Source organism: Geotrypetes seraphini, chromosome 1 (genome assembly GCF_902459505.1).
Source record: "Geotrypetes seraphini chromosome 1, aGeoSer1.1, whole genome shotgun sequence".
NCBI lineage: Eukaryota > Metazoa > Chordata > Amphibia > Gymnophiona > Dermophiidae > Geotrypetes > Geotrypetes seraphini.
In genome coordinates, this window is record NC_047084.1 from 365,991,897 (window position 1) to 366,015,706 (window position 23,810).

At 40.9% G+C, this 23,810-nt stretch overlaps 1 protein-coding gene across 24 annotated transcripts in view; it reads right to left on the reverse strand.

Moving 5' to 3' along the window:
* Nucleotides 1–23,810, reverse strand: part of ADGRL3 (adhesion G protein-coupled receptor L3) — a 1,804,713-nt gene that overhangs the window by 90,045 nt on the left and 1,690,858 nt on the right. For all 24 annotated transcript variants that reach the window (XM_033915103.1, XM_033915068.1, XM_033915049.1 and 21 more), the window contains one exon: nt 21,857–22,025. In XM_033915103.1, the coding sequence (XP_033770994.1) occupies nt 21,857–22,025 (169 nt within the window). The remainder of the gene's footprint in view (nt 1–21,856; nt 22,026–23,810) is intronic.

Genomic DNA, 23,810 nt, shown 5'->3' on the forward strand with positions numbered 1-23,810 from the left:
ACACAGTACCGAGCGGCATGGCCACTGCATAAAGATGTACCTGCAAGATATGCATTATCTTTATGTGAACATTCAACCAAAGTTTCATTTAATTTAACTTTAGTATCTTATGTCTGTTCTGGGCAAATGGTAATTGATTGTATTAAACTACTGAACATGCTCATAAGTTTCATAAGTTATCCATATGCACTGCGTTTCAAAAAAGAAAAGAAAACAATTGTTTTCTGAAAAACTGTCTAAACTTGACTAATTTCAATAAAATTTAGGATATATCATTTTGAATAAATTTGCACTCACACCTCACCTAAATGATGTCAGTTCACTACCTGGTTCATCAGCTGTTGCAATGTCATAGGCAGTGAAGCGTCGTTTTGTTTTTTTTGGGGGGGGCTCAAAGGGGCTCAAAGGCTCTACCCTAGCCAGTAGAATCCTGCGGCACCTCTCACCAGCTCCCAACTCCCTCACCCAGCTCCTCCCAGTGCTGAACTTTTAAATTTTCAGGCAGACACCACGCAGTGTCAACGAGCAGACCTGCCCCCGGAAGTAAAATGAAGGGTTCCAGGGCTGCCCAAAGATTTAAAAATACAGCACTGGGAGAAGGATGGGTGGGTGGAAACTGACCGTCGGCCACAAATCTTTGGGGAGACCATAGCCCCTGTGGCTTCCCTTGTTTTGACGGCTGAGCGCAATGTTTTCTTCAGTGATTGAGCCCTATTGCTTCATATTCTTCACAATTTCCTTAAAAATATTCTATGCTTACCCTCTTCTACTTCTTTTCTGGAAAACTCTTTCACCCATCTATGAAAACCATAACCTTCCTCCAGATATACATTTTTAATAAGGATCGAAACCTCCTGACTGAAAACTATGCATACAGTCTGTTCTCATTTTTCGTGGCAGTATGTTTCCCAAAAATGTTAGCTGACCCGCAAAATGCTGTGTCTAAGGGAAAATAGAGGTTTGGTTCCAACAATACATGTTATGCTTTAAAAGCGCAGAAAGCGAATAATGGATCTTATAGGAAAAATAGGGTTAGGTTCCTGCATGGGATGCTTGGTGGTCATTTCTGGAAACAAACGCCGAAACCTCAAAGTGAAAGTGAAAGCAAACAAAGCTGATTTTTAAGTGCGCAGGTCTGCAAATATGCAAACACAGCAGTGTGATTGGGAATAGCGGTCACAATGCAAACAACTGTGAATACGTTGTGAAACTGAGATGCATGAATAACAAGAATGGACTGTAAATCAAGACAATAGTCACTAGGTGGCAGTGACACTATTTAGGTGAGGTGGCTTATAAATTTATTCAGGATGGTATGTCCCAAATTTTATTAAAATTGGTCAAGTTTTGACAGTTATGCAGATAACAAGCTTTATATAGTTTTATTCTTTCTTTGAAACAGTGCAAAGTTGATTTACATTGATATGCTTTCAAGGAAGTGGCTGATTAACACCTTTAAAAATACCCACTCATGATCCTCTCTTGGCTATGCCCCCTGTTGAGATCAGTGCACTAGAATTTACGTGCACCACATTCCATAGTATGCTTAAATAGTTGTGTGCTTATATTCTCATTAGTGCCAATTATTGCTTGTTAATTGGCGTACATCCTTCAGTGCTATAGAGGTGTTAAAAACTAGCAGTAGTATACAGAATCTGGGGGTTAGTCTAAAAACGTCTAAGTCTTCTTTTGGCCCAAGGTCCTAGGCGCCCAAAGTAGGCAGCAGGGAAATGCCCATTCTCGAAAATGCCCATTCACGAAAAAAAGGCCCAAAATGTATACCTTTAAGCCTTATTAAAAAAAAAAAAAATTTGCCCAAGTCCCAAATGCCCAAAACAAGACCTTTTAAGCATGGGAGGGACCAGTCCTTCACCTAAGAGCACTGCAATGATCATGGCAGGAGAGATACCCAATCTCTCCTGAACCCTCCTGCTGCGATTTCCCGAACCCTCCCACAAGCATCAGCGGAAGGAGGGATGCCCAATCCCTCCTGCCGCGATCCCCCAATCCTTCCTGCAATCTTTCCCAGCAGGAGGGATGCCCAATCCCTTCTGCTGCGATTCCCTTTGAACCCCCGCCCCCATAAGCATCGCAGAAGGAGGGATGCCCAATCCCTCCTGCAAATACCCACCACAGGTTGCCCACCCGGACCCCCCAAGGCCACCCCCACCATTAACCCCCCTCTAACCTTGGAGGGCCTTAGGTACCTGGGACAACCAGAATCTTATACCCATTTCTCAGTGCATTCTGGGATGCACTGGGAGTGTTCTAAGATTCCGATTCGCCAGATCCCCTAGGACCCTCCTATGGGGGGTGGCCTAAGGGATCTGGCTCACTTCTTTGAAGATACTTTCAATTCTAAACTCCAACCCACATTCTAAGCACCAATATCTGTCTTATCTTTACATAGAAACATGATGGCAGATAAAGGCCAAATGGCACTATCGAGTCTGCCCATAAGCAGTAACCATTCTCTCTTCCTCTCTCTAAGTGATCCCATGTACCTATCCCAAGGCTTCTTGAATTCAGGCATAGTCTTTGTCTCCACTACTTCCTCTGGTAAACTGTTCCACACATCTACCACCCTTTCTGTAAAAAAGTATTTCCTTAGTATTACCTCTGTAATTCCCCCACCTGAGCACAGTGTATTGATGCACCTTCTTGTCCAGCTTATCTGACTTGACTAGATTTTAAACTCTTTTGAGCAAGGACTGTTTCTTCTGTGTTTTGATATACAGCGCTGCATATGTCAGGTAGCGCTATAGAAAGGATTAGTAGTAGTAGTTATAGGTGATTGTAACATGCCAGATATTGATTGGGGTATCCCTAGTGTTGGTGTGAATAACTTGAGGTCGAATCTAGCAAAGCTTGAAGCATGGTCTAGAATTTGGCAGCTAAGATTTAATGCAAGGAAATGGTACAGGTTAGGGTGTGAAGAACTTTTGTGCATGAAATAGGAAGACTTGGATGTGATATGTGATATGTGTTGATCTTAAGGTGGCCAAGACTTCAAGACCATCAAGACTTAATGGTGAAAAATAATATTATCCTGAGGAGGAAGCTCGAGGCACTTGAGAACAGTAATCGTGCTAATAATTTGCGGCTGATAAATTTTCCTAAGGTCCCCTTGATTACTCCTTGTGATATGATCAGACGTTACTTTATCGAGGTATTGGGAATACCAGAAAATTCATTACCTCCCCTAACAAGGGCTTATTATTTATCTTTAAAGTCTCAAGAAACTCAAAATCAGTATCGTGACCATCAGGAAGGTCCCTTAGATGTTACCACAATCTTGGAGGAATCTGTCATTGAAACAGCTGCTTCAGCTACTTTATTGATGACTGTTGCTTTATCCCCAGACAAAGATTGGATCCTTAAATTGTTCTTCAAAAATAGATCAAAGGACTTCCTGGGGTTCAAAATACAGATTTTTCCTGATGTTTCGAGAGAAACGCAGAAGAGAAGACGAGAGTTTCAAATTTTGACACCAGGGGTAACCCAATTAGGGGGTGTTTTCTTTTTACGTTACCCCTGCAAGTGTATTATAGGATACCATTCTTTAAAATATGTTTTTGTATACCCTTCTCATTTAGTTAGTTTTCTCTCCCTAAAACGCTTGGAGAATGAAGGTGTAACAGCTCCTATATAATTAAACATGCTTTTTGTTTCAGCAGCAGATATACATATCTTCATTATATTATTATGACTTAGAAATTACTCTTTTCTTACTTCTTGGATCACTTATGAGGACTTGTGTATTAAGAAATGCTTTTCTTATTTTGATGATTTTTGTTTAAAATCTTATATCTTAGATTACACTTTCTGTACATGATGTTTAAGCTTGGATAATAGTTTTGAAAATTTAATAAAGAATTAAATATATATTAAAAAAAGGTGACCAACCAAGTTGAAAAGGTGACAGTGAAAGCTAGAAGGATGTTAGGGCACATAGGGAGAGGTATGAGTAGTAGGAAAACAATAACATTGATGCTGCTCTATAAGACTCTGGTGAGACCTCATTTAGAATATTGTGTGCAATTCTGGAGACCGCACCTTCAAAAATATATAAACAGGATAGTCAGTTCAGAGGAAATGGTCAGTGGTCTTTATCATAAGGCATATGAAATAGACTAAGATCTCAATATGTATACTTTGGAGGAAAGACGGGAGAGGGGAAATATGATAGAGATGTTTAAGGAACAGGGAACTTAACTTAAAAATGGAACTTTTTAGTCAAACTTCTTGACACCGATCCCAACGGGGCCCATTTTACCCTTGGTTTCCTCAGGAGATCAAAAAAATATAGCCATGTTCCAAATGGTGCAGGAAAAAACCTAAGTATGGCACGAATGGAGCAATGAAAACATTCTGTTAACTGTAAATCCAGATTTATTTGTATGTTTAAGTACCTAAATGGCATAAATGCACATGAGTCGAGTTTTCATTTGAAAGGAAGCTCTGAAATGAGAGGGCATACATAGGATGAAGTTAAGAGGTAATAGGCTCAGGAGTAATCTAAAGAAATACTTTTTTTTATCAAAAGGGTGGCAGATGCATGGAATAGTCTCCTGGTAGTGATTTTGGAGACAAAGACTGTGTCTGAATTCAAGAAAGTGTCAGCAGGCACATGTAATCTTTTAGGGAGAGTAGGAGATAGTGGATGCTATGCATGGGCAGACTAGATGGGCCATTTGGCCTTTACCTGCAATCATGTTTCTAGTTTTCAATCTGTTGAATTTATCAATGTTTTTTCTTCTAAAATGAATGCTTAAGTTGTCCCCGAACCCTGACTCTGGCTGTAAAAATGTCCCATCTCTCCTGTATTTTTGAACTTCCCCTCTGCCAGCTGATTCTATTCTAAAATATTAGTGAAACTTGAAATGTCCTGTTTGTCTTAATTCAGATTTTTTTTTTTTTCCTTTTTAAAATAGGGCTGCACACCTTTTGAAAACTGACTGCAGCATGCTTATATGTTTTCCATTAACTAACGGAAGCTATTTAGATAGGACAATTTTTTTTTCTTTCCGATTACAGTGGAAATATTATCCCAAGCTTCACCTACTACACTGTCTACTCCTTAGCAAATCTAAAATGTTCAAATTACCCATTAAGTATTACCTAATTAAAAATTATTACTGCACATTGCATGTTACATGGTTTTCTGACAACCTATACTTTTGTTATTACTGACTTTCCGAGCTGCTATTTTGATTTCTCCTGCTTGGTACTAAGGTAACTCATATTTGTTCTGGAAGGAAGAACTATTTAACAATTAGAGAAAAGGCTAGTTTATAACTACTACTACTGCTACTACTAATTTCTATAGCGTTACTAGACATACACAGCACTGTACATCAAAACACAGAAGACACAGTCCCTGGTCAAAAGAACTTACAATCTAGTCAAGACGAACAAACTGGACAAGAAGGTGCATCAATAACACTGTGCTCAGGTGGGGGAATTACAGATATTGGTGTTTAGAAGGTGGGTTGGAGATTGGAATTGAAAGCATCTTCAAAGAAGTGGGCTTTGAGTCTGTATTTGAATACTGCCAAAGGCAGTTCTTGACACATGAAGTCAGGCCGTTTGCCCCAGGCATGTGGTGCAGCAAGATAGAAGAGACAGAGTCTAGAATTGGCTGTGAGGAGAAGGGTACAGATAAGAGAGACTTATCCAATGAGTGGAGTGCCAGGGGAGTGTGGTGAGAGATGATAAGGATCTTTGTGAGTCACTAGGACTTTAGTCCCTCCCATCCTCTCCACACCCCACCCACCTTAGTGTCTGCAACTCATATATAGACAGCCCAATAATCACAAAGTCTCAGTCAATCCCAATTCCAGCCAACCAAGATTAATTTCATTCAGTGCAATCATTGTGGTGCTTTAGGCCAAGGCACACTATCTGGAGGCTCAAGGCTTGCCCTATATATCTTCAACTTGCTAGTATCAAAGAGGAGCTCTGTAAACTTAACCAGGAATTGGAGGCAATTAAACAGCTACAATCACCCCACACAAATATACCAATTTACCACCACTGCTCCAAAGAATAAAACAACCCAGGAAGTATCAGTGGAGGAGCCTAACTAAGATGGCGACCGGAAGGAACTCGGTGGAACGCCGTCGGGTCTGTGAATCATTATGGTGAAACGCAAGTCAAAGACTCGGGTTTTTCCTTTGGAGCCCGGGTCTGGAGGAATAACTTTACCTGGCCCGATGGATCTTTTCGTCGAGCAACACCCGGGTGGAATGCCGGAGGAGAGAGCCTTGGCTGGAGGCGCGAGTTTGGCAGGGAACTTGGGAGCCTCCTTTGAGGCAGTCAGCTTCTCCCCGGAGGAGCGCAGCACGCCAGTGCAGCCACGCCCATGTTCGTCGCTGAATGCGACGAGTGAGGCAAGTGAGGCGGCAGACTCGGAGGACAGCGAAGAAGGGGAAGATCAGGATGTCCAGAATGTCTTAACCGCCGGAGGAACACAACTGCCACAGCGTGAGATTGTGAGTTTGGTAGGGGATCAGCAGAGTCAATCTCCAGAACAGCAATTTTCAGGTACTGTGAAAATTAAACCGTTTGTAGTAGTTCCTTTGAAAAAACCAGCTGTGATAGACCTAAATTCAATTTGGGAAGCTATTTCCGAATTGCAGACCTCATTGGGAACTCAGATGCAAAATTTAACTTCATACTGTTCTGGAATATTACTGGATACTACAAAATTACATCAAAGAGTCGATAAAATGGAGGCAGATGTCCTGCAACATAGACAAAACTTAGACACTTTGACTGTGCAAAATCAGCTATTAATGAAAGATAACGGGAATATTAATTTTAAACTTGAGATGCTGGAGAATGCGTCAAGAAGTAAAAATTTGAGGTTAATTAATTTTCCTAAATTGCAATTGGTTTCACCACTTGACCTGTTCAAAAGGTATCGCACTGAAGTTTTGAAAATACCACAAACATCTTACCCACCGGTGGTTAGAATATATTACCTTCCAACTGGAAAGAAGAAAATGGCTGAAGAACAACAGGTTCCTGTGGAAGAAACTTTAGACGTACTAGATTTGACTAATATTTTAGAAAGATCAGACTCTGACCAGATAACTGTGGCTACGCTTTTTGTACAACTAGCACTGGAATCTGACAGGGAATGGTTACTGAAAATATTTTTTAAATTTAAAGATATAGAATTTATGAAGAATAAAATTAGAATGTATCCAGATGTATCTAGAGTAACCCAGAAAAAGAGGAAGCAATTCTTAATTCTCCGCCCCCAGGTGTTAAAATTGGGGGCAACGTTTGTACTTAGATTTCCTTGTAAATGTATAATTAATTTCCAGGGAACTAGATATGTATTTTATGAATCTTCACAATTGTCAAGATTTATTTCAGCTAATGAGGTGTCTACTGCTGTTAACCCGAATAACTTGCAACAGGAAGGCTCTTAATTAGTAGGGCCCTAGGTGTGATTTAGGTCTATTCTTTGTTTACCTAAGAATGTTTAAAGAATTATAACTATACCGATTTTTCTTAAAGCTCACTCCTTAAATATAGTGGACTAACTAACAGTACAATTGAAGACATTTTCCAATGATTTAATTTTATTGTTACTTTTATGATATTTGAAGTGTAACTGTTAAAATGTTGATTTTTGTTGATCATGAAAATGAAAATTAATAAACATTAAAATGAGAAAAAAAAACAACCCAGGAATAAATTATCATAGTAGGCTCAGGTAGATTACTGCATGTGACACAGAAACATCTACCTTCTCAATTGTTGCCCCTAAAGAATCCCTTTGCTACATTAGAGCATTGTGATGCTCAAGATAAAATAACTGAGGAGGAACAAGAACCAGTGAAGATAACTTGTGAAGTTAAGTACCTCCAAAGCACATATAAAAAAGCTCAAGATAAAAGAACTAAGGAACAAGAACTGGTGAAGATAGCTTGTGAAGTAAGGCACCCCCAATGCACATATAAAAAAAGAATTGGCACTCAGTGCTGTTCTATCATGGGTACTCATCTTGGTGCCCTTTAATGAATCTACCCTAAAAGTCAAAGTTTGCTACATTCTAGTCCAGCCAAAACACACCCATACTATATTCCATCGCCATCTGCATGAAATTGAGTTTAAGACATTCATGTTCCAACTTTGTGAAAAGGGGGCTTAGATGATAGCGCAAAAATAAATATTTAAGCATGATTTATGGCCATCTCAAATGTGACTAGGATTTATAAAATAAGACTTAGAACAACAAAATACAGACAGTCTACTCCACAAGTGAAGGTCAGCAAAGACAATCTACATAATTGTGGAGCCAATATTAAATCACAAAAAATTCTTGTCATACAAAATATTTTATCTCTTCTAAATAGAATTTCTTGGCTGTATAAACATACAAATTTGCAATCAATGAAAATTCTATATCTATTATATGGAACAGGGAACTTAACTTAAAATGGAACTTTTTAGTTAAACTTCTTGTCACCGACCCCGACGGGGCCTGTTTCACCCTTGGATCCTCAAGAGATCAGAAAAATATAGCCATGTTCCAAATGGTGCAGGAAAGAACCTAAGTACGGCACGAATGGAGCAATGAAAACATTCTGTTAACTGTAAGTCCGGATTTGTTTGTATGACATGAATGGATTAGTAGAAGTATTTGGTAAGCCCTTTGAAAATAATCAAAAGGGCTATTAATATTGGACGAGCCCTGCAAGAGAAAAGGGGGAAGTTCAGAGGGGGGGGGTAGGAAGTTTGAATAATTAAGGGATTGAATGGGGACTGTGAGGAGGAGTTGAAGTAATGGGAAGAGGAAAAATTTTGGGAATTGGTAACAAGGAGTGAAGGATTGTGATTGGTGGGATTGGGGAAAAGGTGATTGGTTGATTCGGGCAGGAGAATTGTGAGGAGTTTGTTTGTGGGGGGTTGGGGTCTGAGGAGGGTAGGCAGTAATGAGGAGATAGAAAGTTGGGAATTGTGAGGGTAGTTGGAGGATTTAATTCCCGCCCTTTCCCACCCTCTTGTTCTGTGGTCACTGTCTATGTTTTGGTGGGTGGGTGTGGTTTGGGGGGGGGGGGCGAGTTAAGTTTGGTATGTTTCCAGTTGTTTGGGGTGTTTTTGTTGGAATATGGGAGATGTGTGCTTGGGTGGGTGGGTAAGGGGTGCAACGGGGGGTGGGGGGGGGTGGCGGTTGCAGCTTGGGCGGTAAATGAGAAGGGATTCCTTACAGGTGGCCAAGGGATTAGGGGGAAATACCTATGAAATATAATGTTGAATGCTGTGTGTGGCACCGCCACAGACTGAGGTGAGGCCGGGCGACACCGCAGGTCTTGTAAATGGGATATTTGATACGTCGCAAATGTGAAGAGTGGTTTGATATAGTTGTTAGTATGTTTGTCCAGGGTTGTTGATGTCTGAGGTACTATGATTTGGTAAACCAACTGTCTTTTGATGTATTATTAGGCAGCACATTGTAAAAGATTGATAAGAGTAAATTTCCCAAGGCTACATTTGAAGCTAGACAACTGGAATAAATAGAGCAGTATTGTAATGGTAGCTTGCGCTTTCTGGTTCTTTCATGTGTGTTAGTTTGTGATATTATTTATGTGTGTATGTCAGCTAATTATTGTTTTATGTTGTAGGGACAAAGTTCATATCTTTTGGAGCATGGCTATATTTTTCCTGATCTCCTGAGGAAGCCAAGGGCGAAACGGGCCCCGTTGGGATCGGTGACAAGAAGTTTGACTAAAAAATTCCATTTTTAAGTCAAGTTCCCTGTTCCTTACAATAACAATGATTTTTTTGATATCATATAATTTTAATTGATTGCAAATTTGTACAAGGAGGAGGTGGTAGATGGATGATTATACTAACACCCACAGCTTCGGCTTCTATATAGTGAATCAGGTGAAAATACCTGAGGTCTTTCCACACTCCTATTCCTATTTATGACACATGCCTATACAGCTAACATAGTCTATTTAGAAGAGATAAAATATTTTTTGTATGACAAAAATTTTTTGTGATAATATATATTGGCTCTACAATTTTGTAGATTGTCTTTTATAAAATAAGTCATAATGTATCTAGATGTTCAGAAAAGTTTTGAACAAATTCCCTCATGAGAGACTCCTGATGAATTGTTGTATTCCTGCCAAGTACCTGTGATTTGAATTGACCATGTTGAAAACAGAATGCAGGGCTAGATGGACTTTTGGTTTGACCCAATTCTTAAGTTCTTATGAAGAAGTATAAAATGGATTCTGCTAGCTGATGTCAAACCTTTGAATCAAATTAATGTGAATCTAAGTTGAAAGTTCTGGCTGACATATATTCTTTGCCTTATTATACTTTGCTTGCTGTTTTATTGTTTGATTTTAAAAGCAGCTAAAAGAACTCTGCTGGGGCAACAAATTAAACACAGAGAAAAATCTAACCAAACCTTAAAGAGGCCTTCCAGTAATAAAAGCAACCTAGTAAAAAAGAGACCTCTTTCTTGTTTATGTGACACTGGTCCATGACTTACAGGCCTCATCTTTCCAGTGTACTTGTTAAATTTTCTTACTCGGATAGAGCTTTACGTTATTAGACCATTATCTTTATTTTTGTCTCATGATGTCAGACCTGAAAGATCTTTCCAGCATTTTGCATTCCACTGCCGCTCTCTATTTCCTCGTTATAAGTGGCCAGTACAACAGACGCTGAAATGAAAACCCGTGCTGAGAAAAATGATACCAGCAGTAAAGGAAGCTGAAAGAAGAGTAGTTCATTTGTCATTACTATAATTGTGTCTGTATCTTCAAATGTCCTTTGGCACAAAGATTAGTTTTATCCTTAAAAGTCCATAAAATAGAAAGTTTACAAAAGAAGAAGCCAAGAGTGGCATCTGTTATAGGGGAACTTTATTAGATTGCATTTTTTTTTTTGTGTGTGTGTGTGGTGGTGGTGGTGGTGGGGGGGGGGGGAGATGCATGCGTGCAGGTGGCTAGGCAAACATTGAAAAAAAACAATAGATTTAAGGAACACCTTTTCATTGGACTAACAGGTCACTATTCAAAGTTTTTTTATCCAGACCCTTGGTCTTCATTAAATTTTAAGCTGGGGCCAAATATCTTCCCATGTGGAGCCACAACACTGCTGACCAGTGTCTCTCAATTATATCCATCCCCACAGCCAACCTTAAAATTTCACTGGAGTATACCTTCAAAGGTTGTGAGAATTTTCACACGCATTCTCTTTTGTCTACTCAGAAATGCCATGTTCTTCAAGCATGCGCTGCTCCCCTTATCTACTTTTCCATTTCTGTCCTGAGCTTGGGTAGAGAGGCAGGGTAACAGAAAAAAAAGACCTCCAGAAAGACAATGAAGGCCACCAAACATCTCTTTGAGGTTTGCCATTGGACTTTGCATTGAAGAACACTGATCTAGATAAGGAATGCCATTGAACATACAAATGGCTTAATTGAGTTTATCTGTGAATACTCAGTGGCACTATCTGGACAGAGCTGGGGTGCTCTGAGGGCAGAATTAGCAGCGATATTCAGTTTGCTAAATGGATAACTGTCCAGATAAATGTAGGTTAGCAGAACAACTATCTTAATTTCATCTGCGCTACAAACCAGCTAGTGGTCTCAGTATCATCAATATAGAATTACCCCAAAGGTAAATAGCTGGATTCAGAAAATGGCACTGAAAATTCAGTAGTTAGAAAGCAACAAAGCAAGCAGTCCACTAGATCCAATGTGGAAAATAAAAAGTAGACCTTTATAAGTCCTTATTAATAAATAATGTTCCCAGGATTCATACATTAATGCATGACATCGTCATGTATCACCAAAACTGGCTGCATCGGGGGCAAGTAAACCAAGCGGTGTAAAACCACAAACTTGGTTAACAACTGTATCAATTTAGGTTTCTCTCCCTGAAGGTCTTTTCATTCAAATCTGGTGTGAGAAGTATCTGTTTTGAATTTGAAAAGAGCCTCAGTGAGAATTTGCAGTTGAATGTGAAATGACTTCTCTGCAGTTGATATAAAATACTGCTGTTAAACTTCTTTATGGTTGTAAAGAAAATTACCACGTTGCTCTGCTCCTATGGCTTCTAGGATCCCTTATAAACTCAATATCCTGTGTCCTCAGAATCCTATGTCATCAAATTCAATCTACTCGAAAAGGAGATGCTACTCGGAATGGTCAATGGTAAAAGGAAGCAGGGGAGGGAGCCCAAAGTCCTTTTGGTTGGATACCATCAAGAATGACACGGAAATTAACATAAAGCAATTGAAAGAAGCCATGGAAAACAGAGAAGCATGGCGAGGACTGGCCTACAGAGTATCCAAGAGTTAGACATGACTAAATGGAAAGTAGTAGCAGCCCTCCTTTCTAGCTACCTTCCTTGCTCCTTACTTCTCTGCAAGGGTTCTTCAGTTCTTATAATGCCTTCTAGTGATTTCATCTTTCCATCAAGTACATCTGGACCCCATAAGAACATCCTGTTTCAGAATTGTCAGTCCACTCTCTGGAATAGCCTCCCCTCTATCTGACACTTGAAACTTCTATGATACATTTAAATACTAGTTAAAATCTTATTACTTTTTTCATGCCTTCCAGATTAACTCTCTTTGTTAACTTCATGACATGTTCCCTTCTTTCTACCCATAGATCCCTGGCTTATGATAAATAGAAACATCTAATTTGCCCTTTCCCACACACTTTTTTTTTATTCTTCTCTTCCCTCCCTTACCCTTAGAAACGCTGGAAGTGGCATTAAGCAGCCTATAGCGCCTACATAGGTACAATTCATGACAAAGATAAGTGCCAGAAATGTAGGTCCGGAAAATCTGGGCCTACATTTCCGGTGCTTATCTTTTGCGCAGGTGCGATTCTCTATAGGGTGCCATCACATGTTTAATATGCAATCAGCAGCCACCCATATTGACACCCTATAGAAAATCTAGGCCATAAAGCTTTTCACACAGGTATTCCATCCTATCTTTCTACTTTTACAATTCCTTATATTACATTGTATACCCTCTATTCATTAGATTCTAATCGATTGGTACTTCACAACCCACATCAGGCACGTCTTGAATCAACTAGACAAACAGCTTTCTATTTTTTAGCTCCCTCTCTGGAACTAACTCTCTGATCATATACAAGCAGAACAATCTTTTCTCTTTATCATACATTTTTCACTCTTTTTTCATATGGCTTGGGGGGGAGGGGAGATAATTGCAGATGGGTTGGCTGAAGTCAATTTTATTAGTACGTATGGACTTGAATGAATGCATGCGGCTCGGCATTTAGCTTGCACTGCTTGGCAGTGTGGCTTGATAAGGGGGGGGGGTCTAATTTGTTAATGTACACTGCTTTATTCTTTGAATGGTGTAAGTGGTATAACAGCCAATAAATAAATGTAGTTTCTTTTTTCAATAATGTTAACTGTTTAGATTTTTTCTAACATTTGTGGTATATCACTTAACTTGGACCTGAAGGTCAGAAATGGCAACAATAGTAATTATGTAGTTGTGAAGGCTGATAGGGATGTGGGAAATGTATTGATTTTTATTGTGGATGCTTCATTGTAAGCTGCTTTGGCTTGAAGCAGCATATATGTACTGTAAATAAGCAAATAAAAATAGAATTTGAGCACTTGTTTTGCTGGTTCTTAGGCTGTTGCACTAACTGCTAGCCTACTCCACTGCTTCAATTTGCCATTATAAGCTAGATCTTGGACTTATTACACTCTCAAATGGAGGCTGGGTGCCTGGTAGAGCAAGGTAAGGGAGATTTTACAGCTGGAAGGTCAGGAGCATCAGTTCAACAACTCTTCTTAACCCTTCTTTAGACAAGTCAGGTCAGCCACTTAGGAGGCATTTGTCAAACAGCTCACGTTATACATGAAACTGGCCTATAAATAATTCTATACGAATAAATAATTCCAATCTATATGAGCACTTTGGGCCTGATTCTGCAAACCTGTGTCCTGATGATAGATGGTGGTAGGTATCTTACCACCATCTCTCAGCCAATCGGGCTGCACCTAAAAAAAAAGAGGGGGGGAGGCGGATGCCTACATTATAGGCATGTGTTGCGTGTCTATGGAGATGCACAGGGACGCTTAAGCACGCCCAAGGCAAGGAGTGGTTTCACCTGGAAGTGGCCTTGGATGTGCTTAAAAATCCCTACGAGTCTTTGTATGCACAAGACAGACACCTTAAATGTAGGTCTGCAAAATGCTGGCCTACATTCAACGCATCTGTTCAGTGATGCAGACGGGATTCTCTTTAGGATGCCGATGTGTGATTGACATGCAATCAGCGTCCTAAATAGATCAGGCCCCCGAAACCCATGTACAGTCCGTTTCAAGCAGAAGCAGAGTGCATATACAGCAACCATGTATTTTTACACTTAATATGCAGAAGGCTAAGTAGATAAGAAAGCATACTTCTGTTTGAAAATGTCAGACAAATGTCCCGTTAGACCCCTTGCTCCCAATCTACATGAGCCAAATGGAAATTTCTTTTCAAACTGGCTACAAGTGCATATGCATTGAAAATCTGTGTGTACTGTTCTTCAAGCTGAGGGCAGTGATGTGTAGCTAATCCATCATACCCAGGTAAATCCCTCTGAAAGTTCTCCTCCTCTTAATGAACAATAATTGCAGCTATGACTGCTGCCTTTTGAATTTACTTTCAGATTCTCCTCATTTATTTCGAAGTAAAAATGAACTCTTCTAGGGGTAATTTCATAAGCAACGCAAGAGTGTAAAGCAGCATGTTTTCTTTCTTGCTTTAGTTTAGGTTTCTTTATTTTATTATATTAAAAACACAAGTTGGAAAGGGCACCTTAAAGGGGTAATTCTATAGGGATGCTTTTAAAAAGTTAACATACACGCCCAGAGATACTGGCAACACGATCTTTTGCAGAACAGCAATTAGTTGAAAAGTACAAGCTTTGATGGTGTCTACTCTGCCAGGTTACATCACAGGGTGGAATGTGGGCCATACACAGGCACCACAAACAAGTACATACCAAGATTACAGTAAAACCTTGGTTTGCAAGTGTTTTGCAAGACAAGCAAAACATTTTATTAAATTTTAACTTGGTATACAAGCAATGTCTTGCATTACAAGTACGTACAGTATACACACATCACAACTAAGCCGATGGTTCTTCTCTCTCTGACACTGCAGGAGTGCAATGACTGTTCTAAATGAGCGAGATCTTGCAATAGAAGTACGTATAGTATTATGTATTAAAGTTTTTGGGTTGTGGAACAAATCATCTGAGTTTTCGTTATTTCTTATGAGGAAATTCACTTTGATATACGAGTGTTTTAGATTACAAGTATATTTTTGGAACGAATTATGCTCATAAACCAAGGCTTTAATTTATTTTATATTAAAGTTTTTGGGTTGTGGAACGAATCGTCTGAGTTTCCATTATTTCCTATGGAGAAATTTGCTTTGATATACAAGTGCTTTGGATTACAAGCATGCTTCTGGAACGAATTATGCTCGCAAACCAAGGTTTTACCGTATTGGGAAAGGGACTTATATATTGCCTTTTTGTAGCTATACAACCGCATTCAAAGAGGTTTACATACAGGTACTTCAAGTATTTTCCCTATCTGTCCTGAAGGGCTCACAATCTATCTAATGTACCTTGGGCAGTGGAGGATTAAGTGACTTGCCCAGGGTCACAGGGAGCCGTGCGGGGTTTGAATCCACAACCTCAGGGTGCTGAGGCTGTAGCTCTAACTACTGCACCACACTCCACTTATGTAAGGGTTTTATAAAAAGTGTCTAAATACTGTAAGTACCTTCTTACCCCTCTTGTTTTGAGTGCCATCTTATAAATTACCTTCAAACATAATGGTACATTTCCTGTTTTTTACCCCCATTCCCAGAAGATGCGAAACTGGCATGTAAACTCAAGAGTTACAGCTGTGTGAATGAGCATGTGGATCTAAGGGCTATGGAGTGTGGGTTGTGATGGAAGGTTTATATTTGTCCTCCTGCACTCAATTTCCATTCCTCCCACCCTAGTGAGAGTAGCCTAATGGGGAACGAGGTTCAATTCCCACTATACCTGCTTGTGACGAGGGCAAGTTACTTGATCCTTCAGAGCCCTAGATACAAAAACTTAAACTGTGAGCCCACTCGGGAGAGAAAAGTACCTGCTTATAATAAATGTAAACTGCTTTGACTGTACCCTAGAAAGACAATATATCAAATCCCATTATCCTTTTCCTTCCCTACCCTGTCACTCTCCTTATTGACTTCTCTTCCTTACCTGTAACTCCTTTTCACTACCTCCCTCTCCCACAATCTAGCCATACTCTCCCCCCTCCTTCACTCTGCCATCTTCCCCTTCCACGTTACCTTCTCTCTGACCCACCAGCCATTTTTTAAACCTCATCTCTATCTCTTTTTAAATTCTTTTTTTCTGGCTGTGCCAGTGAGGTTTAGGTCCCAGTTAACATACTGCTTCTTTGCTAACTGCAGCTTTATCTCAGCTCTGCTCTTTCTGGTGGTGGGTCCCGGCCCCCCTGGTATTTCATGACTAGTTTGTACAGAGAGGGCGACGAGTTGCAATGCAAAAGTGTATTTTATTAGATGTGCACACATTTAAACCAACTTAAGAGGTAGTTTAAATGTATGTGACAGTGCTTGTGTGCTATTGGGCTGGTTCCAGGAGTTTAGATTACCCTTTCTTAAGAGTTTAGGCTGGCATAAAAACATATGAACTGATCTAAGATTCTTCATCAAGGAAAATGGCACTATCTGACAGGTTTTTAATAAAGTTGATCATCCTTTTCCAGGTTTTGCCTTGCTGCATGTTAGCTACACAGTAAAAGGCATTTTGTTGGAAGAGGGAGGTTTCTGCAGTTTATTCAGTTGTTATATTTTGAAGCTTTAGGAGCATCTCAGGGGGACTATGTCGCCAAATGGGGCAATTCTTAACTTTCTTGAGTTTTGGAATTTCATTTGGAGCTGATTTTGCACATATCATGACAGTAATGAACCTCACGCATAAACACGGTAAGGGACATGAGATCTTAATCTCTCAATTTTACGGTTAATGCTTGCTGTAGTACTTGCATTGTGCCAATGAGGTTCCTTCTGGAGTTCAAAGGCTATAACATTCATACACAATCTGTCAAAGTGTGCTTGAAATTTGCTTTCCATCAAGCCTGTTGCTCCCAACACAGCTGAAAATATTTCTATATCTTTCTGCTCTGTCCTTGGTGTCTGACTACATTTATTGATTTTTAAAAGATCTTCTCCCTCGTCATCCAATTCACAGAATCCAATCATTTGGAATGGACATTTCTACACTATGTGACTTTTTTTTTTTGTTCCTGGGCAGTGGCATAGTAAGGGTGAGCAGCATGCCCTCGTCAATGTCGGCTCGCCCTTTGATGTCACTTCCTAGGCACAGGTCCCGTAAGTGACATCAGAGAGAGTGATGATGTGGGCAGCAAACCTCTCACTGGGGAAGTAAAAAAGGTACGTGGGAAGGCAAGGAGCGGGGGGGGGGCAGAGAGGAAGAGGGGTGTCATGCCCTTAACAAGACGGCTCCCGTGGCAGATTGCCCCCTACATCCTCTCCCTCAATTACTACGCGGTTCTTGGGTGATAATTATTCTCTTAATTGCCTATATAGTAAACCCCCACAAATTGCAGACTCAGTAATTCGTCGTATTTTCTGACCGCCTCTTCCTGGGACTAAAGTCATAGTTACACCAATCAGGAGCTGCTTTGACATGCTATCTGGTGTATCAAAGCAGCTCCTTATTGGTATAACCATGACTTTAGTCCCAAGAAGAGATGGTTGGAAAATGTGATCGGCTTCGCAAGTACAATTTAAGCACTCGCCGGCACCCCAGCTGCCCTCTCCTGCCTTTGATCAGCTGAAAAACTGTATTCGCGATTTTTCAAAATTTGCGGGTGTTCCTGGAACGGAACCCCCACGAATTTCGGGGGAGTACTGTACCACAAAGTATAGAAAATAGTTATCATTCCCCTCAAACTTTGCTTTCGGGGCTGATTCTATAAAAGGTGCTTTCAGCCAGTGACATAGTAAGAGTGTGAGGGGATGTGGACCGCCCCAGGCACCAGGTCGGTGGGGGCACTGGCACCTCTCTGCCCTGCCATACCACGCTTGCGCCATCTCTCCCCTGTAACTCTGTATGATCTTCGCTAGTGCAAACAACTTCTGCCTGTTGCTCGCGCCAGCCTGGTTCCCCCACTGAATCACTTCCGGGTCAAGGAGCCAGGAAGTGATGTCAGAGAGAAATCCAACACTGACACGAGGACCATGCTGCAGAAGCCACTCGTGCTGGTGAAGATTTAGAGGTAGAGAATGACACAGGGACATATTTTTCCTCATCCCCACAGGAACTCAATTTCCACATCCCAGCCCCATGAGTTTTGGCGCTGTCCCTGTTCCATTCCTGTAAGCACAGCCTTAACCACACAAGCCTCGAATGCTCATGATTTTAAAGTGTTTGAGGCTTGTGCAGATGAGGACAGAGCTTTCAGGAATGGGGCAGGGCAGGAAAAGAACTTCCCTGGGACAGGGCAGGAGAATGAGTTCCTGCAGGGAAGGGGAAAAATTTGTCCTTGTATCATTCTCTATATAGAGGTACGGGGGGTGGGGGTGGGGGAGGAGAACGCAAATGTGGAATGGAGGGCAGGAAGGAGCAGGGGAGGGCGGAAGGCGTGGGGGCACGGTGGGGATGCACCACCACCCTGGGCACCTCCTACCCTTACTACGCCACTGCCTGCAGCGTATCAATCACGGACAGGCTCCACTTATGAATCACAGCTAGCAAGGAATCTAAGCACCAGGAATGTAGGCCAGCACCTAGGGTCCTTGCAGAATCATGACCAGTGGCACCTAGTGATGCCAAAATCCAGCTCCACCCCTAAACATGCCCACTTTGGGGCTTTGACGTTACTAAGCGCTAGCAGCACATAATTCTTTTTAATAAGTTTTTAATTGGTTCGTAATGGAACAACCAATTATTGCACCACTTATCACACTTAAGTTAGGCTCCAGTAGGTGTGATCTAGGTCCCTGCCTTTAGGACAGCAGGGATACAAAGGCACACTACCAAAGGTGGGACTGGCCACAGCAGATCCAGTTCTCTGTGGGGAGAAACAAAGTCAAATGGGAACTACTGGTGGACCCTCAGAAGGTGCTGATGCCACTACTGCACATCAAATTGGGCCTAATGAAACAATTTGTCAGAGCTCTAGATAAGGAGTCAGCAGCCTTTAAGTACCTTCAAGACATCTTCCCTAATCTGTCTGAGGCAAAGGTCAAAGCTGGTGTTTTCATCAGACCACAGATAAAGAAGATCCTGGAGTGCAAGGAGAAAGTTGCTTGGAACAGCTTTGTTACAGTGGTTCGGGGCTTCCTGGGCAATCACAAGGCCATAAACTACGTGGAGTTGGTTGAGAATCTGGTAAAGAATTACAGTAAAATGGACTGTATGAGTAGGATGTCTCTCAATGTCCATTCCTTGATGCTCATCTTGAGAAATTCAAGGAAAACATGGGTGCATTCTCAGAGGAGCAAGGTCAGTGATTCCACCAGGATATAATGGACTTTGAACGCCACTAACAAGGACAATATAATGAGAACATGATAGGAAACTACATCTGGGGGCTGATTCATGGAAGTGGCTTAACTCTCAAAAACTTAACTCTCAAAAACTACTTACTTCTAAATCTTCTTTGTATAACTTCAACATAGATTCGTGTTAATTGTGAATCATATGTTGCTTTTTATGACTTTATAAGAATGAAAAGATGAAAATTCAGTGTTTTCATGTTTTAAATGGGTAAACAGGTCATAAAAGCAAATTTTCTATACTTTTTAGGCATGAGAAATTAGGAAATTACACTTACTGCCCAGGAACAAAAATAGTGTTACATAGTGTAATCAATGGCATTCTGGTATTTTTCCCTTTATGGCTATACTGTATATGATATTCTTGGACCCAGCTTTTTATTGGCCAGGATGAAAATGCTCCAGGTGATAAGACATAAGAATTGCCATACTGGTACAGACCAAAGATCAATTTGACCTCACATTCTGGGATAATCTAATATAATAAAACCCTAGCCGCGCATGCGCACTCTTACCGGCGTGTTATCTGATCTGTAGTTCCGTGGTCGGCAGAGTGCACATGCGCGCTTACCACACATCTCTCTCTCTCTCGCAGCGGGCTTACCGGCTCCGGCCAGACTGACACAGTTTATTTTCGAACCTCACCAGCATCGGAGAAGACTTCCGACTCCAAACCTGCCGACTCCATAAGCGTCCGCAGCACTCTACACACGCTGCTTTGGGGCCTTCTACTGCCCTGATTTGCTCTGCCGCATCTCTGATGATGTCATCAGGGACGTTGCCAGAGGAAATCAGGGCAGTAGAAGGCCCCGAAGCAGCGTGTGTAGAGTGCTGCAGACGCTGCTGGAATCAGCAGATTTGTCAGGACCGTGGAAAGGGAAGGGCGGGGGGGTGGTATGGGACTAAGGGAACCGGCCAGACCTCGTGAAAGGAAAGGGGGGTAGGGGAAACGCTGGTACTGCACAGGGAAGTGGTGTGGGGGGAGGGAAATGGAGGGGGAGGGAATGCTGCTGCTGTGGTTGTTGCAAAGGGAAGTGAGGGGGATCAAAATGCTGCTGCTGCAAAACGAAGTAGGGTGGGGGAAACGCTGCTACACAGGGAAATGGAGGGGGAGGGAATGCTGCTGTGGCTGCTGCACAGGGAAGTGGGGGAGAGAAATGTTGCTGCATAGGAGGCAAGGAGAGAGACAGATAGATAGAAAGAAAGACAGACAGCGGGAGGAAGGGAGATATAAAGAAAAGAAGAAAATCACAGGGGCAGGGAGAGACACAGAAAGACAGACAGACAGAAATAAAGACAGCAGGAGGGGGAGAGAGACAAAAATAAAGACAGACATATATTCTAGCACTCGTTAATGTAAAGGGCTAAAATACTAGTCCTAAATAATAACAAGATTCCATGATACCGATTTCAAGGATAAGCGATGGCTTTCCCTGCGCTTACCCTAATAAGGGTTTATGGACTTTGCTTCCAGAAATGTGCCTTAACCTGTTTTAAAATAACTAAACACATTTCTACTTGTCATCAAAAACAAAACAGGTACATATATGTATTACAAACACTAATACAGGAGTACTACAAGTACCCAGAGAAGCAGAGCAACCAATAAAATGAAAAATAAGGAGGAAAAAGCCTCAGATCTCAATCTCCACCCTACAGAGACAGGAGATAGGTACAACAGGGTAAAAAAAACAGACATTTAAAAAACCTCCTCATAGAAACATTAAATCAGTGTTCTGTGCAATGCAAGTAAATCCACTGAAATGTCAAAAGTTAACAAATAAAAAGCTTATCTGAATAAGGAAAGGTCTGTCACACCAACAATGGCCAGCGTTTCACATTCATGGCTGCTTCAGAGTGTGAACACACTGCACAGACCTGGTGGTTTCTGACAACATAGTATGTCAAAATAATTAAGAGGGGGGTGGGATCATGAAAGAGCATTAAGCGCATTAGCGTGTGATAACCGCTAAGGATGCCCATAGAAATATAATGGGCATCTTTAGCAGTTAGAACACACACACATGCTTAACACCCTTTCATGAATTTTCCCCCTAAATGGATAAATCAATCATATTTAGAGTCAGGGCCAGGTACTAAACACTGATGTATTTCACTGTATATTGGAAAACATACACAGCATAGGGCCTCGACATCCCACTATTTCAAGACATCATCAAAACTACAGTCTAATTCACAGTACTTTCTGGCTTACCTTCTTCTGGAGGACACAGTGGAAAATGAATATAAACATTCCCTGCAGAGAGTTGAAAATGGTGAAGAGATACGCCATGATGACTGTGCTTTCATTAATATACATAAGCCCAAAGGCCCACGTTAATCCCAGCAAGCAGAGGAGAGCTATTGCACCTATGACCCAAGACCTATAGAAAAAAACACAACAGATGCAAAGGAATTGGTCTTTAATTCATACACAGATACTACTGCCTGCTGGTTACCCAATTTTCAAATGTGAAAGAAGAAAAACATACATAGTACACAGAATATTAAGCTTTCTGATCCAAACCATTCAGGGACCATATACAGCTGGTACTAAACGTTTAAAGTCTGAGAATGAAACACATAACATGGAACTATTATGCACAGAGAAACTAATTTTAGCTCAAGAAAAATCCTCATTCTGTGTGCAGCGGTGTTTATGCAAATTATATGTAGATGCAGCCACAGCAACTGAACAGGGAAAACTAAAACCTTCAAAGAGCTCTTAGCCTCTGCTGTCTCACCGGTAGCTCCAGCTGTATTGACTTTTCTGTTAGCATGTCTATTCAATATTGACATGTATTTATTTTCAGATGTGCCACATATTTTGCTTACATCCACATTTGTCTGTAAACTTCACCAATATGACTCTAAAGATACAGCCTCAGCCTTATATGTTATTGTAGAAAAATGGAGCAAATTAGGATAGGAGCTATGTTTTGACTGGTGAATGGTTTCTCTTTTAAAAGTAATAAATAGAAATAAGAGAAAACAAAAGAGAAGATAAAATGATACTGTTTTATTGGGCTAACACCATGTTTTTATGGCTAGTTGTCGAAGGTAATACCATCTTCTTTGGGTCAGAAATGAGCAAAAAGGTGACAAATATCAGAATACATAAGTGAAACATAAAAGCATTTCAATGACAATCTCAAGGGGAAAGGCAGAGGTGTGATTGTATGTGACGATCTTAAGGTGGCCAAACAGGTTGAAACGTTGATGGCGAAAGCTAGGTGGTTGCTAGGGTGCATAGGAAGAGGTATGGCCAGTAGGAAAAAAGAGGTATTGATGCCCCTGTATAAGACTCTGGTGAGACCTCATTTTGAATATTGTGTACAATTCTGGAGGCCGCACCTTCAGAAAGATATAAAAAGGATGGAGTTGGTCCAGAGGAATGCTAATAAATGGTGTGTGATCTTCGTCATAAGGCTTATGGGGACAGCCTTAAAGATCTCAATGTGCATACTTTACAGGAAAGGCGGGAGAGGGGAGATATGATAGAGACGTTTAAATACCTACGTGGCTTAAATGTGCATGAGTCAAGTCTCTTTCATTTGAAAGGAAGCTCTGGAATGAGAGGGCATAGGATGAAGTTAAGAGGTGATAGGCTCAGGAGTAATATAAGAAAATACTTATTTACAGAAATGGTGGTAGATGTGTGGAACAGTCTCCTGGAAGAAGTGGTGGAGACAGACTGTTGATAGGCAAGTGGGAGGCAAGTGGGATAGGCAAGTGAGAGGAAGAGATAATGTTTACTGTGGATGGGCAGAGTGGATGGGCCATTTGGCTTTTATCTGCCATCATGTTTCTATGAACGTGCATGTGCAGTAGGAGCAGCCATATTACAAAGATACTCACCTGTCACTCAGCCTTCTTTTGCGGTGCCCCTTTTCTATGGAATGCCTTTTCTCTACACTTACATGCTGAGGCATCCTATCTTAGATTTAGAGCAGGTTTGAAAATGCATCTTTTCACCACAGCATTTCCAGATGCTGAAGGGGTAGGGGATTCAAATTTCTAGGCGAGGTGACATGGAAATGAAATCTTTCCATTATTTATTTTATGTATTGCTGTTTTTTTTTTAGTTTTGTTGATCTTTTAAGCTTATCTATATTGGTATTTGATCTAAACTTGTCATTTGGTTTTATGTTATTTTTAATTCTGTAAAC